The 15,186-nt window shown below is 47.6% G+C and overlaps 1 protein-coding gene across 1 annotated transcript; it reads right to left on the bottom strand.

The window, feature by feature from the left end:
• Positions 1–2,365: 2,365 nt before the first annotated feature.
• On the bottom strand, positions 2,366–14,704 carry LOC142879684 (AN1-type zinc finger protein 3-like). The gene is made up of 6 exons (XM_076013085.1): positions 13,996–14,704; positions 9,587–9,627; positions 7,329–7,547; positions 7,119–7,184; positions 6,297–6,500; positions 2,366–5,167 (listed from the first exon to the last, which is right to left on the bottom strand). The coding sequence occupies exons 1-6, from the start codon at positions 14,061–14,063 to the stop codon at positions 5,013–5,015; spliced, it is 753 nt and encodes a 250-aa protein (XP_075869200.1). The 5' UTR covers positions 14,064–14,704; the 3' UTR covers positions 2,366–5,012.
• Between the last annotated feature and the right edge of the window lie 482 nt (positions 14,705–15,186).

Raw genomic sequence — 15,186 nt, 5'->3', positions numbered from 1 at the left:
CGCGGCTGTTTGCTGACGTCCACCGCCATGTTGCGTCCCAGCGTCCCGGCGTCCCGGCGGCGGCGGCGGCGGCACTTGTTTGTCCGAGCGAAACCCCCGCTGCTCCGGCGCCTGCTAATCGGCTAATTTATAAACTGTTAGAGGGCGGAGCGGAGGGGGACGCCGCCAGCCGGCTCCGCCTACCTGACCGTAGCCATGGTTACCCGTGGTCATATGACGCCCTGTTGGTTCCCCTGGAGAAGCAATTGTTTTAAGCAGTCGCCTACTTATCACAGCTTCAAGTAAAGTGGCTTCTCCTTCCCCCCCCCCCTCCCTCCACCTCTTTTTTGTCTTCTCCTACACTTTTATGCTCATTACAGAGAGGGAAATAGCTTCTTTTTTTTTTTTTTTTTATTAAAAAAAACATTTGAATTAGATTTATTGACTCCCACACTCTCATGGAATGAGATAAGACATTATGAAATGTATTAAAGCGTTCCTCCTCCGCTGTCTATTTGCACTGGCGAGGCAGCACATGCCTTCCGATTACCCGATTGGTCATGGAACAAGAATTCACATTTTCATATGTTGAATACGTCTTTCACAACTGCTCCTCAAATGAAGATCCGAGCGACGCCGCTCACTCTGTCACGCCTGTGCAAATCACGACCCCCCCGGTTTGGAAGCCGCAAAGGATTAGGGATTAGTGACCTCCGAATGAATCAATCTATTGATCGGTAGGTATTGCAGGATTTGAACGGTTTTAACCCCCCGGTAGACTTTTAGCCAGGATATACAACATGGATGATTAAATAGACGTATGTGCGAGAATCTATGCAGCAAAAAAAAAAAGTTTGGCGAGAGCCTGCTGATCAGGCCACTTTGTCATTGTAAGGGCTTTGTTTCAGGAACGGCCGATTCCGGATATACACTCAGCTGGTCTGACTGCATGCCTTTTTCCAATTTTCACAGAGAACCTTTTGTTTGACTCACAGTTTCTTTTATGCTCAAGGTTATTGTGAAATCAGGGACGGTAGAAAATACGGGGCGACTGTGAGGACGACAAGCAGTGAATGTAATATGTGAAAGAATGCGCTAGCGAGCTACTGGAAATATTCAATAGTCAACAGGGCGAGGAAGAAGAAGACGACGCAGCATGGCATAGTTTGCATCACGAGTTCGCAGCGCTGATGTCGTAGTACGCCCACCGCACGTTTGCAAATGTGTTTCATTTGAAGTTAACGCGTCGCAACGTTCCGCTGTGCATCCATTGCAGCATCCAGCATCGCCCTTTTTCCCACTGGCTTCCGGGCCCCTTTGAAAGCTGTCATGAGGTGAGGGGCTGAGTACAAGAAAAGGCACCAGTCAGTCAAAAGAAACACACTCCACTTGTTCTGACTGACATGTCGAGGGGGACTGTAAAAGGAGGATAATTTACCTGGAGGGAGGCGAGACGAGAGGAAACCAGACAGATCCAGTTTGTGGAGACACAGCGGTGACTTTTAACTCTGGTTTGTCAACTTCTGTCGACTCGCCAGTGATCTTTCACCCATCTCAAAGCAGCGCCCCGTGATTGATGATGTGGAAAACAGCTGAAAGGCAACCCGGCTTAATTTTGAAGCGGTTACGCCGACGTTAAAAGTACATTGCGACAAGTGTCGATCCAAGTTACCCGCTGTCGTGTGTGTAGTGTTATGCGACCAAACACCTGTTTTTCCAACTTCAATCGTCGGCCACCAGGAAAATATTTGAGATGTCAAGACGCTGGGCCAAACGATGAGTGGCCTCTTGTTGACAATGTCTCCAACCACCTCTGACCTTTTATCTGATTGTAACGTTATCCCGTTTGGCGCCAGCAGGTGTCCGTCATGCCATAGATATTAACGCTACATCAGTGACACGGTCGCCTCCGCCGGCCACATTCCTCACAACAAATGTTTCAAATGCAATCGAGTGAAAACAATGCCGTTTCATACACTGGCTCTATGTAAACATATTTAGGTCAGGCCAACAAGGGAAATACAGCTAAGGGGCGGAGCCAAAGCCAGGCCCAGTTATTATACACGGTAGGTCTCAATTATTTTGTGGTCTAAATTTTATTCAGATGTGCTTAAAGAGACAAACAAGGAAGCTGAAAACAGCAGAAGGTTGACAAAAAAAAGAAAAGAAAAGCAAAATGTTCCTTTTTGGCCTCATGGACGCACGAGGCTTCCTCGTAGTTTCAACCAGTTTAATGTTGGACATGATCAGGTAAACTCTGTAAGCCTCAGGATCCAATAACCGCTTCACGAGTTTCCACTGCACGGGCAACCCACCGTTTAGTCCCACTGCCATCTACTGGCCATGTAAGGTAATGTTGGAACAAACACGCGGGGAACACAAAGAATTCACTTCCTGTAATCCAGTTTATTTTCCTCAGCAGAAAAATGGAACACGATAAAATTAAAAAGGAGAAAATAGGACAGAATTATTTTCTTGCTCTTTTAATACATTTAACTAAATATGCCACTCTATGCTAGGGTGTAAGTAACTCAAACTGATATAAAGGTTAAATAAATCTTTTTTTCTCTAAAAGGGTACAGAAAGATAATCAATTTCTTCCCTTTCTTACATCGCTCAAACAAAAAAAAAAAGAAACAAAAAGAAAAAGAAAATCAAAAGAAAAGAAAAAAGGTTTTCAAAATATCAAAATAAGATTGAGCCAGGCTCCCGGTTTATTTCCTTCGCCGGAGATCACGGCGGGGAGAAGAAATCACAACTTGTGCATGAGGATTAGCATAGTAAGTGGTGTCCACATCCGAAGGGCTCAGCACCTGAATCAACTCTTCTTTGAACTTCCTGCAACTCAAGGAAATCCATTGCCGTTTATTTTCTTTGTTTTTTTTTTTCTTTTTCTTCAAATTTCCATACCGAACAGACGCTAACAAACGGCTCCACATCAGCGGATGGCTGTCCGTACCTGTGTCGTACAAGTTTGAAAAGCACCTACGATGTGTGTTGGACGCGGAACATGAAAGAGGAGAAGAACAAAACAAAAATGAACAAACCGACTGTGATGTCACAAATGGAAGAAGGAAAAAAAAAAAAAATTGGTTGATTTCGAGGAGAGAACGCCCCCGTGTGGAGAAGGAAGAAACTGAACAATATGCACAGCACAAAGTCCAAGCAGTCAGACTGCAGAGGCTGATTAAGACGGTGGATGACTGGCAAGAAAAAAGGGTGAAACCACGCAATTTGTCAACTTAGCTGTCGATGCAGAGCTTGAATCAGAGACGTCCACGAGTTAAGAGAGAGAGGGGGGGGGGGAATTGCACCGCAGTTTTAACTTTAAGCAACGTTGTTTTAAAGAGGTCCTAGTTTGGTAAATTTTTTGCTTAACTGCCTGTTTCTTTGTCAACAGACAGGGGGCGTCTTTGAGTAAAACCCGTTTCCCACTCTCTTCCTCAACCGTGACGTCCAAACCGATTCAAAATGAGCAACATCAGATCTGCCGTTTAGTAAGAACTGAAAAAAAAAAACAATGAGCGGAGATTATAATGCTGCAAAAAAAAAAAAAAAAAAAAGTCGCAAATAGAACCCCCCCCCCCCCCCCCCCCCCCCCAGATCAAAAAAACCCGCTCGATTCTAACCCACAAACAAAACATAAAGCAAGATAACATAAAAGGAATAAATTACAATTTGTCGCGAGGAGTGAGTGATTCATACGCTCTGCTGACCGATCGTCTACGACTAGAGAAACACTCATATGAATTTCGGGTAACTGTATTGAACCAACAACGGCGTTTGGGCGAGAAAAAAAAAAAACAACCTCTGGATTCCAATACAAATATTCAGTTGCGTTGCCCTTAATGTAAAACAACAGTACAGCTCAGTACACTGGAAAAAAAACCAGGGAGGGGAGAGGGGTCGGGGGGGTCAGAGGTCAGGGGGAGGGGGAGGAGAGGAGCTGCTACACAGAGGACTAATCCGAGAGTCCCGTCCGCTTGTGTGTGTGTCTGTGTGTGTGTGTGTGTGTTTCCGCATCGTTCCCATTTTTTTTTCTTTTTTTCTTTCCTGTCCGTGTGAGCAGAAGAACTTGGATCGGCGTCACTGTCCACCACCACGACGCCGTGGTTGCGCAGTAAAAACTGGAGCTGATCGCCGTGACAGACACGCTCAAAACATGAGGGGAAAAAAAAAGAAAGAAAGAAGGGAAGGGGAAAGACGAAAACGCGACGGCGTCCTCGCCCGATCACACTGCTGCTTTGCAGGTACCATGCATGAGCCGATGGCAGCAAGCGGTGCCGCGCATGGACCTCACTGTTGATGGAAAAAAAAAAAAGGAAAAAAGGTGAAGGAGGAGGAGAAGGAAGAAGGCGGGGCTACAGGCTGGATGCAACCGCTCGCCCCCCCCCCCCTCAGACTACGACTTTGTGATGGAGAAAATAAAAATAAATGCACAAAATAATAATAATAATAATAGTAATAATCCCGTGGAGGTGGAACAAGGTCTGGAGCGAGTCCGTCTGTCCCAACAGTTCTGCTTCTTCCTGGACTGGAGGAAGAGGAGGAGGAGGAAGAGGAGGAGGCTGGTGGTGTGACACCGCCGAGCTCGCTGGTGTTGCTTCCCTCCGCAGTCTGGAGCTGGTGGGGTGGGGTTAAGGCTGTGAGTCGGGGTGCTGTGTGTGTGTGTGTGTGTGTGTGTGTGTGTGTATGCCTGTGTGTGTGTGTGTGTGTGCGTGTGGAAAGTGTAACTGAGCTGTGCTCCGCAGATCCACCAGCAGGGGGCCCCCTTGTCCAGAGTCCACACAGACAGAGGCTCCCTGCAGGAGGCCGGAGCCTCTCCAGGGGGCGCAATGGAGCTCCGATGTGGGACGATAGCGAAGGTGTCACACCCCCTGCCCTCCCTCCTCCCCTTCCTCAAACCCCGGCCCCTCCCACTAGTCCCTCCTCCTCCTCCTTCTCCGCCTCCTCCTGCTGCTGCTGCTGCTGCTCCTGCTCCTCCTCCTCGTGGTCGTAGGTCTCGCCGAGCGGGCGTGCGGGCGGCGGGCCGATCAGGAGCACTCCTCGCCGATGCGCTGGCACGAGCGGCCCACTTTGCGCTCCAGCTTCACCATCTTGAGGACGGCTTCCTCGCGGCCGCGGCCCAGGTGGTCGAAGAGGCAGTCGTGCTGCTCGGGTAGACGGTGCAGCATGCAGAACACGTAGCCTGGAGGAGGAGGAAGAGGAGGAGACAGACAGTGAGGCAGGGCGCTGCGTCGACTCGTACTGATCATCGACGACCACGACGTGCACGCTGAGACTGGTGCACCACCGACTAGTGCTGCTGCTGCTGCTGCTGCTGCTGCTGCTGCTGTTCTGTGGGCAGCATTTCTACAACAATGGAGGAAACAAAAAGCCAGTGAAGCTGCACTCGGCTCACGGCTCACTGGCTCTGGCTGGAGGCGAAAGCAGCAGGAATAAAAAAAAAAATAGTGAATGGCCACCAGGGGGCGACACACTTGGTGTGGCTGAACTGGCAGTAATGTGCAATTACTACATGAACAAAAACATGGATGAGCCCAAGATTAGCTGAAAATGGTTTGATGCTTACGTGAAAATAGATTTGATGTAAATAGCAATTAAATCATCATCAACTATGAGTTGCATGCATGCGCTTCCTCTTCATGGGAGCACAAAAACCCTGCCGCACCAGTGGCTGACACCTTTCACTGCTCCTTCACAGGGGAATAATAATCACCTCTTTCCAGGTCTCTGGCTCTGTTTGTGTAAACTATGTTGTGTCGTGTCACACGATCCTGCACAAAACCTTTAATTACTGAAGTTGGTCATGTGACATCAGCTGTTCAACAGAGATGCATTGCTCCAAAAAAAACCAAACCAAAAAAGATGGCGTCACTCCAGAACCATCTTGCTTTTATTCATAAAGGGCAGAAATTTTGAGAGACGCTGAAGAATCTGTTGTGAATTACTTGCCTGGGTGAATAACGGAGAAATAAAAAATAAAAGTCCCTGAAACTATGAGCCAAATATAAATCCATAATAGTGAGCATCTTAAAACACTGACAACTGAAAAATTGTAAGAGTCTCACGATCATCTCCACCTGGATTATAATAATAAAAATAGATGATAATAATAATAATAATAATTAATAATAATAAATAATAATAATAACACGTTTTGTTTGTACAGCGCTAAATCCCTTTCAAAATAAAATGCCCTACTTCGCCTAAAGGCAGAACTAAAAGCTGCGGCATCGTGAACTAGTTTCTAAAAAACACTGCGGTGGGCGGCGCCGCGTTACGGCGGGTCACATGGCTTTGCTGCGGATACTGACCACAGCGGCAGGAGCCCAGTTCCTGCTGCACCAGCTCTAGTTTGGTTTGGCAGCGGTAGCAGCGCCGGCGGTTCTTCTGCTTGGGCGTCCCGCGGGCCTCCTCCTCCTCCTCCTCCTCCTCGTCGCCGTCGCCAACGCTGCCGCTCTCCTTCTCGTCCGTCCGCGGCCGCTTCTCTGGCGTCTCCTCGCTCTGCGAGCCCGACGCTGCAGGGAAACAAGGAGGCAAGCGGGTTCAGCACATTCTCCCCCAACCAAGCACAGCACCAAACAGGCCGACACACTTTTACAGTGGTTTACACACTCCACATATTTTTCTAAATAAGTGCCTTTATGAATGATGTGCTTTTTGTGTGTGCGTGTGTATAAAATCATATCTATGTACCTCTATCTATCTGTCTATGTATATATATATATATATATATATATATATATATATATATATATATATATATATATATATATATATATATATATATATATATATATATATATATATATATATATATATATATATAGAGAGAGAGAGAGAGAGAGAGAGATTTTTGGATAGTTTTAAATATTGTTGATTTTGTTATATATTGTTCATTTTATAGAGATTTTTATTTTTATATAGATTTGTAGATATTTTCAGAAATGTATATAGATATTTCATTCTTGTTATTTTTGTTCCTGCTGCTCCTTTTTCTTTCTTTCTGCACTGTGAATGCTTTTGCATGATCTATCTCTGGTGGAAAGCACTGACAAATAAAGTTCTTGAATCTTGAATCTTGTCAGTGTGATGGGGGTGTGTGGGGGAGGCGGGGTGCTGGTAGGGGAGGGTACCTGACTCTCGAGGGCGTTTTGTGGGCGTGCACAGAGTGCCTTGGGCTGTTTCCGTGGACGACGCGCCTGCAGACAAGAGAGCGGGCCGGCGTGATGAAACAACCCAACACAGAGCAACACACACTAGCTGGGCACAAACACACAAAGGCTGCACAGATCTGTTCTTTCTAGACAGCCCTCCCGGCTGGGAGCGGCGCTCCATCTGCTCACCTTCCCTCGTGCTGGCAAACGTGGACGAGGGCTCCTCGGCCGACGGCTGCTCGGGGCCCGACGGCGACGGCGAGGGCAAGAGGGATTGGCTACTGCTGCTACTGCTGCTGCTGCTGCTGCTGCTGCTCGTCTCGCTGCTGAAGACCGGCAATGGGCTACTGCCGCTGCTTTGGATGGGGGTGGAGGTGCAGTCGTCCCCCGGCTGCTTCTTCTGGATGTCTGGAGGACAGCGGACGAGCGGGTGAGCAGGGAACAGACGAGGGACGAAGCTCAACTTGGGAAAAACCGTACGCTGTACGGGGGTCAGGTGACCAGTCCACCGACCAGTGAAATCGCAGAATGCTTTGTACCTCCGCCCTCCTCAACGTGAGGTCTCGCGGGACAAGAATATGCGCTTCACACCATTTAATGGAAACTCCTGCGAATTGCAATTGCACTTTGTCGAACTATTAGAAATATATTTTAAAAAAAAAAAAGGGGATTGGTTTTTAGCAGGGAGCTGTAAACACAGGGCTAAACGGTAGCTGTGGTTCTTTGCCGATCATGTGAGGCTGCCCCGCTGGAATCCAGAAGTTATTCTTCAAAGGGAGGAGGCATTTGGTGGATGTCTCTGCAGCAGCTGAAAATCAGCTGCTTTCAAAGCAGACAATCCATATTTTTGTTGGCCAACAAAGAACAAACCGCTCAGAGCAAATGGATTATGCAAAAAAAGAAGAAGGGAAAAAAACCCAATAAAAACATCTTTGGAATAAGAGGGAAAACGTTCAGTCAACTCCACGCACGCACTCAGTGCGATCTGACCGCTGCACAAGGAATTGCAATCACTCACAGCTACTAGAAGCTCTCAAGACACTGAACTCATTATTTCTTTTGTTTGTTGGTGGGGTCATTTTCACACTCAAGTTTTTTTTTCCAGCCTCTCAGCCAATCCCGCGGGACAGCCTCCTCCACGCCGGCCTGCAAGTCGACCTCTGGCGGGCGGATCTGGCCCGGCATCGGCCGGCGCCTGCAGACTAACCCACTTCTGCTGCTCAGCCTCAATACGGCCGCCGATCCAGTCTATTCTGAGCGCCGCAGCCACCGTCTGCGATTCCCGGCCTGCGCCTCCCCACCCGCCACCCGCCCCCAGGGGCCTGGCAGACACGGCCACCATCCCCCGGAGCCACGGTGCCACGGTGCCACCCGCAGCACCTGGCGCACGGTCCGGCGTTTCCAAACGGCTCCGACGAAGCGACTTGTGACTCGCAGCCTGCGGGACGCAACAGAACCTCATTATCCTGCAGGCCGTGAAAGCACCTATTGAGCTCGGCCGACTGTTTTCCCCGCTGCACGGTGAAAGCCACCATTTGAGGGTGACACTCGCACGCCTCCCTCCCTCCCCCTCCCCCCCGTCGCCCATGAGGAGTGACTTCATGTTGTTGTTAGCATTCCTCAGCGGCATCAGCTGGCACGGCTCGCCTCCTCGCCTACAGCTTCTGCGAGGCCGCGTCTGTGCAAACAGCTCGGCGCCGCTGACAAGCGAGGGACTGTTCGCCCGCAGCCGCCCCCAGAGCGCGACGCAGGTAAACCTCAGGAGGCTTGATGTCAGGGGGCCGGCACGGCAAACATTTAAGGTATAGGTTTAATATAACCAAACAACAGCAGGTGCGAAGACGGCGGCCAACTCAGTGGTGCTGCAGTCAAGACGGCACCAACCGAGCCCAAGACTTTATCAATACTAGAGAGTCTTGAGACGGAGACCCGACCAAGACTTTATATATATATATATATAAAATAACAAAACAGGAAAAAATGACCAGTATCTTCTTTAAATTCTAAATGGAACAGCAGCATCTCTTTTCAGCAAAAGTGTCTTCGATAACTTTCTTGAACATTGTGCTGCTTTGCCAACCATTTTGAACCATTTTCAAAAAACAACTTTGCTTCATAAAATGAAACAATGAATGCACTTGGAATAAGGGGGCAGGGTGTCACTCTGGGTGTCACCAACAGAGCTGGATTCCTTTCTGTTATTATCGTGTCATTACAGTGTTGGCCGAGTCTTGACTGGTCTGGATCAAAAATCCCCAGTCCGTCCAGTCTGAGACCGAGACCAGACCCAGTAAAAAATGCCGAGACGAGACCGAGACCCTTGAAAAGTGGTCTGGAGACCAAGACCAAGACCAATCTCCAGTACTACAACACTACAAACCAGGAAAATCTGAATATTATTGTTGAGGAGGAACCAACGTCTCGGGGAAACCTGGTGAAGGACTTACCGGCAAAACATTTGGAGCAGAGGTTCATGGTTTTACTCGACCTGTGGGGACACAAACAAAGAAACAGACAAACAAACAGGTGAATGTCAAGAGGAGCTCCTCAGACACGGCCGACAAACTTTTCTACAGCCCCGACCTCCCTGTCAGGGATTATTAATTTATTTTTATTGACCTTTATTTATACTGGTTAAAAACCTGTGCGTTTCCATCACCTCTAGGGTTGCGCTAAACCTAAATATCACAATAGAAACTGGTCATATAAAACAGCTGAAGTTGGAAAAAGTTTTCCATTGAAAACACCGTTCAATGGAAACACCTGGAAATCGCAATTGCACTTTGTGGAAATTTTTAAGAAATATCGCTTTTATTTTGCGAGAAACTGTAAAGGAAACGCAGCTACTGAGACCCAGGGTCTCGTTTACAAAAGCGACCCGTGTTGGAGGACAGGGGGACAGTTGGCATTCTCAGGCAGATGACTGTGGATCCTGGTGCTGCAGGACCAGGACCGCTACAACCTCGTTTCCACGCCGGGAAACACAAACCCGTCATTGGGACGTTGCAACGCTCAGGTCCACACGTGTGACACGCCAACAACACGCTACGCGTGACGACAGCGCTGGGCTGTGTTGCCGGTCGGGGCGCTGCCTCGGCACGACTCGGCGCTGAAGCCAGCTTAAGGAGGGACAAAGCACACCTCCACGGATTACACTAAGCAAAGAGGAGCTCACTAGGTTGACTCAGGGTCCTCGAGGGCGCCACTCCCAGCAGCTATCTGCACAGGGTTGGCCTGCCGGCTTCAGCTTTCTGTGACACTCAAAGGTTCCGCAGCAAGAAGGGGAGGAAAAAAAAAAAGGGGAAAAGAAAAGCAAAACAAAACAAAACCTCTGTTGCCTTCTTGCAAGCGGCCGTGAGGCTTCAGAGGAAAATCCCTGTCATTCCAAAGCCTGACGAGAGAAAATGTGACGCTTCCTGTGCCGACAGCGGCTCACAATTCAATATAAGGCCATCTGTGGAACAAGTAGGATTTAATATTGTTTATTTTCCCACAAATTATAAATTCAATTTTAATACTAAGAACTGACAACCTACTTGCGGCTCCATTCAGTGATCTTGCTGACTGAAAACATGACGTTAACCCCCAATTAATGCAATTTCTGTGCGATCAGCGACATCAAAGATGAATTTCTGGCATTTCCCGTCGGCCTCGTTTCCCCTCCCGCGCAAACATTCCCTCATTTTGGTCCCTTTTTTCCTGAAAATTATAGAGCTTTTTCAATCACTTCGCATCCACGCCAAGTTCAAGCATCACTTCAAGTGGCAGAGAGTGGCGGAGCGGCAGGATCCACATCACTTCCTCTCAAAATTGCCGCTTGTGGCCAACAAAATTGTTTGGAGGGCGCGAGCCAAAGCCAAGTTCAGATGTTTTCACTCTGTCCTAATGGCGACGTCTTAAAAGTCTTTCAGGCCTCTGGGTTTGGTGATTCACTGGTTCTGAGAAGTTCAGAGGCGACACCGACACCGCGCGTCAGAATAGGTTTCCCAGCTGCAAACGTCGCCGCCGTCTCGAGAACGCAGGCTGTCCCGAGGCAAAAGGTGGCCTGTGGTTAAAAACACACCTTGCACAGATAGCAACACACTGCACACAAAAAAACGACAAAAAGTGATAAGGCGGCGCGGAAAGCCAACAATTATCTTTTGACCCGAGGCTAATAATTGTCTAATACGCTGCTCAATACTTCAAGATGACGGCTCGTTATCAGGCTTGGGACAACATGCCGCCACAAAACCGTGGGACACAACAACTGGCTTTGTTAAAGTGAAACGCACCGTCAACATCACTCACCAGCAAACCAACCAGCAGCGCCGCCGCCGCTAACACGTCCTTGTAATGTTAATGCTTCAAGTCAACCAGTGAAAGAGCTCAGAGTGTGCGTCTAATAGAGCAGGAGTGGGTGAACTTGATTTACAGTCCAATAAAGTGTTCCAAGAGTTTGGAACCTTGCCAGTGTTTGTGGTACAACACGTGAGCAGTGGCACACTACCTGCTCTAGAATGTTTGTACAAGAGAATTTGTTCAGCAGCGTGTCTCAAATTTGGGTTCATTTTCGCAAAACAAAAAAAAACAAAACAAAACAAAACAAAAAAATCACATTAAAGCTCAGTGAAAATTCTGCACTTTAGCCGACCTTTTTACATCGTACAGATTGCCGCAGAATTGCTATATTGTGAAAAACAAACAGATGACACGTCGCTTCGGAATCTCTTTGTGGCTCATTCCGAGGTTTCAGGAATAAGAGCTTTGAAAAATTGTGACCCGTCATCATCATCACCCAGACATGCTTCACATGTGGCTGCCACCACCTACAAGCTGGCCAGGCTTTCCTGCAACGCTAACACAACTCGCTCAAGCTGCCTTCGATTAGCACCATTGACAGCCAGTGCAGGTGCTACAATGGAAAAAATAAAATAAAATAAAGAAAAACAATTAACCCTGAGAAAATATACGGGTACTACCCGAAAAATTTGAATATCAAGTAAAAGTTGTTTTATTTGGGCAATTTAACATAAAAGATGAAACCAGCAAATTTTATTGAGCCATTACACGCAAATTGACATCTCAAGCAGTTCCTTGTTGTAACATTGCTGATTAAGATTTTCAGCTCATTAAAACCACAAAGCCACAAACTCAGAGAATTAGAATACTGTGAAAAGCTTCAGTTTTGTAGCTTCACAGAGTCCAAAGAATCCAAAACACATGCAAAAGGCTCCTGAAGCCTTTAAAAAGTCTGTCTTGTGTTGGCTCAGAAGAGTTCACACATGGGCAAATACAACAACCTTTTCAGGATATATTCTAATTTTCTGGGTAGTGCTGTATTACATACTCAGATACTAACAAACATTGATGTCAAGATTTAATGACACTTTTGTTCAGGTGTTGTGTAACGCAAACCCTACCGGCAGCTGATGTCGCTGGTTGATGCAACTCGATGTTGCAAGCATTTAAAGGCGGAATTCAATTGCCTCAAAGGAAGAGGGAAGATGTTTTGAAGGGGCCTTGAGTTTCAGGAACACATGTGACCAGGCTGGCCGGCCGGCCGGCCTGCCTGCGTGGGACAGGACAGCCGGCAGGGGCCCTTCACCCGGGGCCAGGTGTTATTCTGAGCTGAGCTCAGGCAAACAGGGGCCATAAACACACACACACACACACACACACACACACACACACACACACACACACACACACACACAGCTGACATTGGCGTCACCTGACTTTGACAGGTGGGCTTACTGGTTGCAGGTCAGTTTGCTCACATGGACCGGCACAAAATGAAGGCAAGGGGGTGGGGGGGTGGTAGTGTGTGTGAGAGAGAGAGAGAGAGAGAGAGAGAGAGAGAGAGAGAGAGAGAGAGAGGAGGGTTTGATGAGGTGGAGGTGATGGGTGGTCGAGAGAGAGATAGAGGGAGGAAAAAAAGCATGTCACGTGACTTACATGTTCGACAACGATAGTGCCCAACGGTCTGACTGTACATACTTCTGGTTGTATTGAAATACCTCACGGTAAAATTAGTGACGTGACAGTAAATGCATGTGCCGCACGGTGGTCGCCCGTCACAGCACAGGGGGAGCTGTCTCACTCGGTGGAGAAGCTCGATAAAATGCCTTAAAATGTACTTATTTAAATGGCTAGGGTTTAAAATAAAACCTTTACAAATCGATCGTTAGCAACCGATTAATGGTAAATTAAACCGTTTTTAGCCGAACGGGATAACGCCAGAGACATTAGTGAATCACATCCGGTATGCAACACACATCCATCACTTGACAAGACCGACTGTAAAAAAAAAAAAAAAAAAAAAAAAAAAAAAAAAAAGAAGAAGAAAAAGACAGAGGCTCTTTGAAACTAATTATTTAGTCGAAATAACTGATTCGTTTCGACACTTCGCCCGAGTCGTTATGTGTATTTTTCGCTAATCTTCGAGCAGCTTCGAGTACAGAAAGGGAAGAAGGGGAAAAAAAGAAATAGGGGGAAGGTTTAAAAGGAACCTGCTGGCAATAAATCATGTTCGGTCTCGGGTACGTCATCTCCTGGGTCACAAATGTGCTTAAAAATCGCCACACTTGACGATTAAATGTCGCGCACGACGAGCGGAATGAAGAAAGTGACGAGAAACGGAGGAAAGCCTTGAGAAAAAGGAAGCTATTTTGCGAAGCTAGCTGGCTTATTTATGAGCTAACTTCCCAACCCCCCACCCTCGGCCTGTACAACAGAACAACAACAATGGGTTCGGACTAGTTGAACCCGTTGAGCCCCTTTTCTTTCAAGAAGAGGGAGGAAAAAAATCATCCGGATGTAGCTTTCAACGCGAGACAGCGGATAAAATACACTTTGTATGCGGTTTAAATCTTACCCCCAGAATCCACACGGGCACCGGGGAGGTAGACTCGGAGGTTTGCTCCGTTCACTTGTGTCTCCCATGACTTCCAACACAAAAAAAATCCCCCCCGATATGGAAACGCGAGGCTGGGGATGAGTCCGGGGCCTGCTCGCTTCAATGGAGGAAGGGGGGGTGGGAGAGAAAAAACCCGAACCCGACAGCCCAAGTTTGGAGGAAAAAAATATGAAAATCTCTCGGTTTTAAAGTCCACAAGTCGGCGAAAAACAGTGGCGAGGCCACCCGCTGTCGGCCATACGGGGAAGGAAAACAGCCCTTTCCGTTAAGTCAAAGAAAAAGGGCTCAGTTTGAGCTGGAATAATTGAACGGCACTCAAAGCAATCAGCTGGACATTCGGGCGATACCACCGCGCAGAGGGATCCGGGGGGAGTCCCGGCTTTTAATACCCTCGGCAAAAGCGCTCCGGAGGACCTGGCGCTTTTGAAACGTGCCGATAAAAGAAGTTGAAACTACGGTCGGGGCTCGGGGAGGGTGCGGAGCAGCGAGAATCCAGCCACAGGCCAAGGCCCTCCCCTCTTATCAGCTCCTGACCACCCCTACTCACACGTCGCCCGCTGATGCGAATTATGCCCGACCGGAAACGAGTCCATCAAACCAGAAATGTCAATATTGCTCAACAAGAGGGACAAAATAAAAGACACAAAGCGTGGCGTCATGGTGCAGTTTCTTTTGCCCATTTTACGGGACTTTGTTGAGTTGATTCGCTTTGTTTGTCACTCTCGCTTTACCGAGTGACTTTGATGAGGTGCGAATTCCGTTTTTACTGCCAAACGAGACATGGCCCTGCAGCGCATTTGTGATTGTGAACAGGGAGACATTGTGTCACTGTCAGCGTTATAAAAAAAAAAAAAAAACAGCCGTGACAAAAACACCAGGAGAATATTGTGTTGTGCATTTGCAGATATGTTTGGAGCGTAATAAAACCTGACTTGATTGGACCAGCGGCCACCAAATGCCTCTGGCTGGTGAGCACATTTATCCAATGTACTTTGAGAGACAATAAAAGGAGACAATGTAACATCTTCTTTTTCCTTTTTTTTATGGACGTCTGTTTTGCGTGTAATCTTTTCCTCATCAAGAGGGCGGAATTTGATCTCATAAGATCCACTTTAAATGGTGGTTAAACAAATGTGCACTTCATCAAAT

This window comes from Nelusetta ayraudi, unplaced genomic scaffold, assembly GCF_046127955.1.
Source record: "Nelusetta ayraudi isolate G7.1 ecotype Tasmania unplaced genomic scaffold, CSIRO-AGI_Nayr_v1 ptg000140l, whole genome shotgun sequence".
NCBI lineage: Eukaryota > Metazoa > Chordata > Actinopteri > Tetraodontiformes > Monacanthidae > Nelusetta > Nelusetta ayraudi.
Note: the sequence above shows the minus strand (reverse complement) of the source record. Positions and strands in the feature narration are given on the sequence as shown.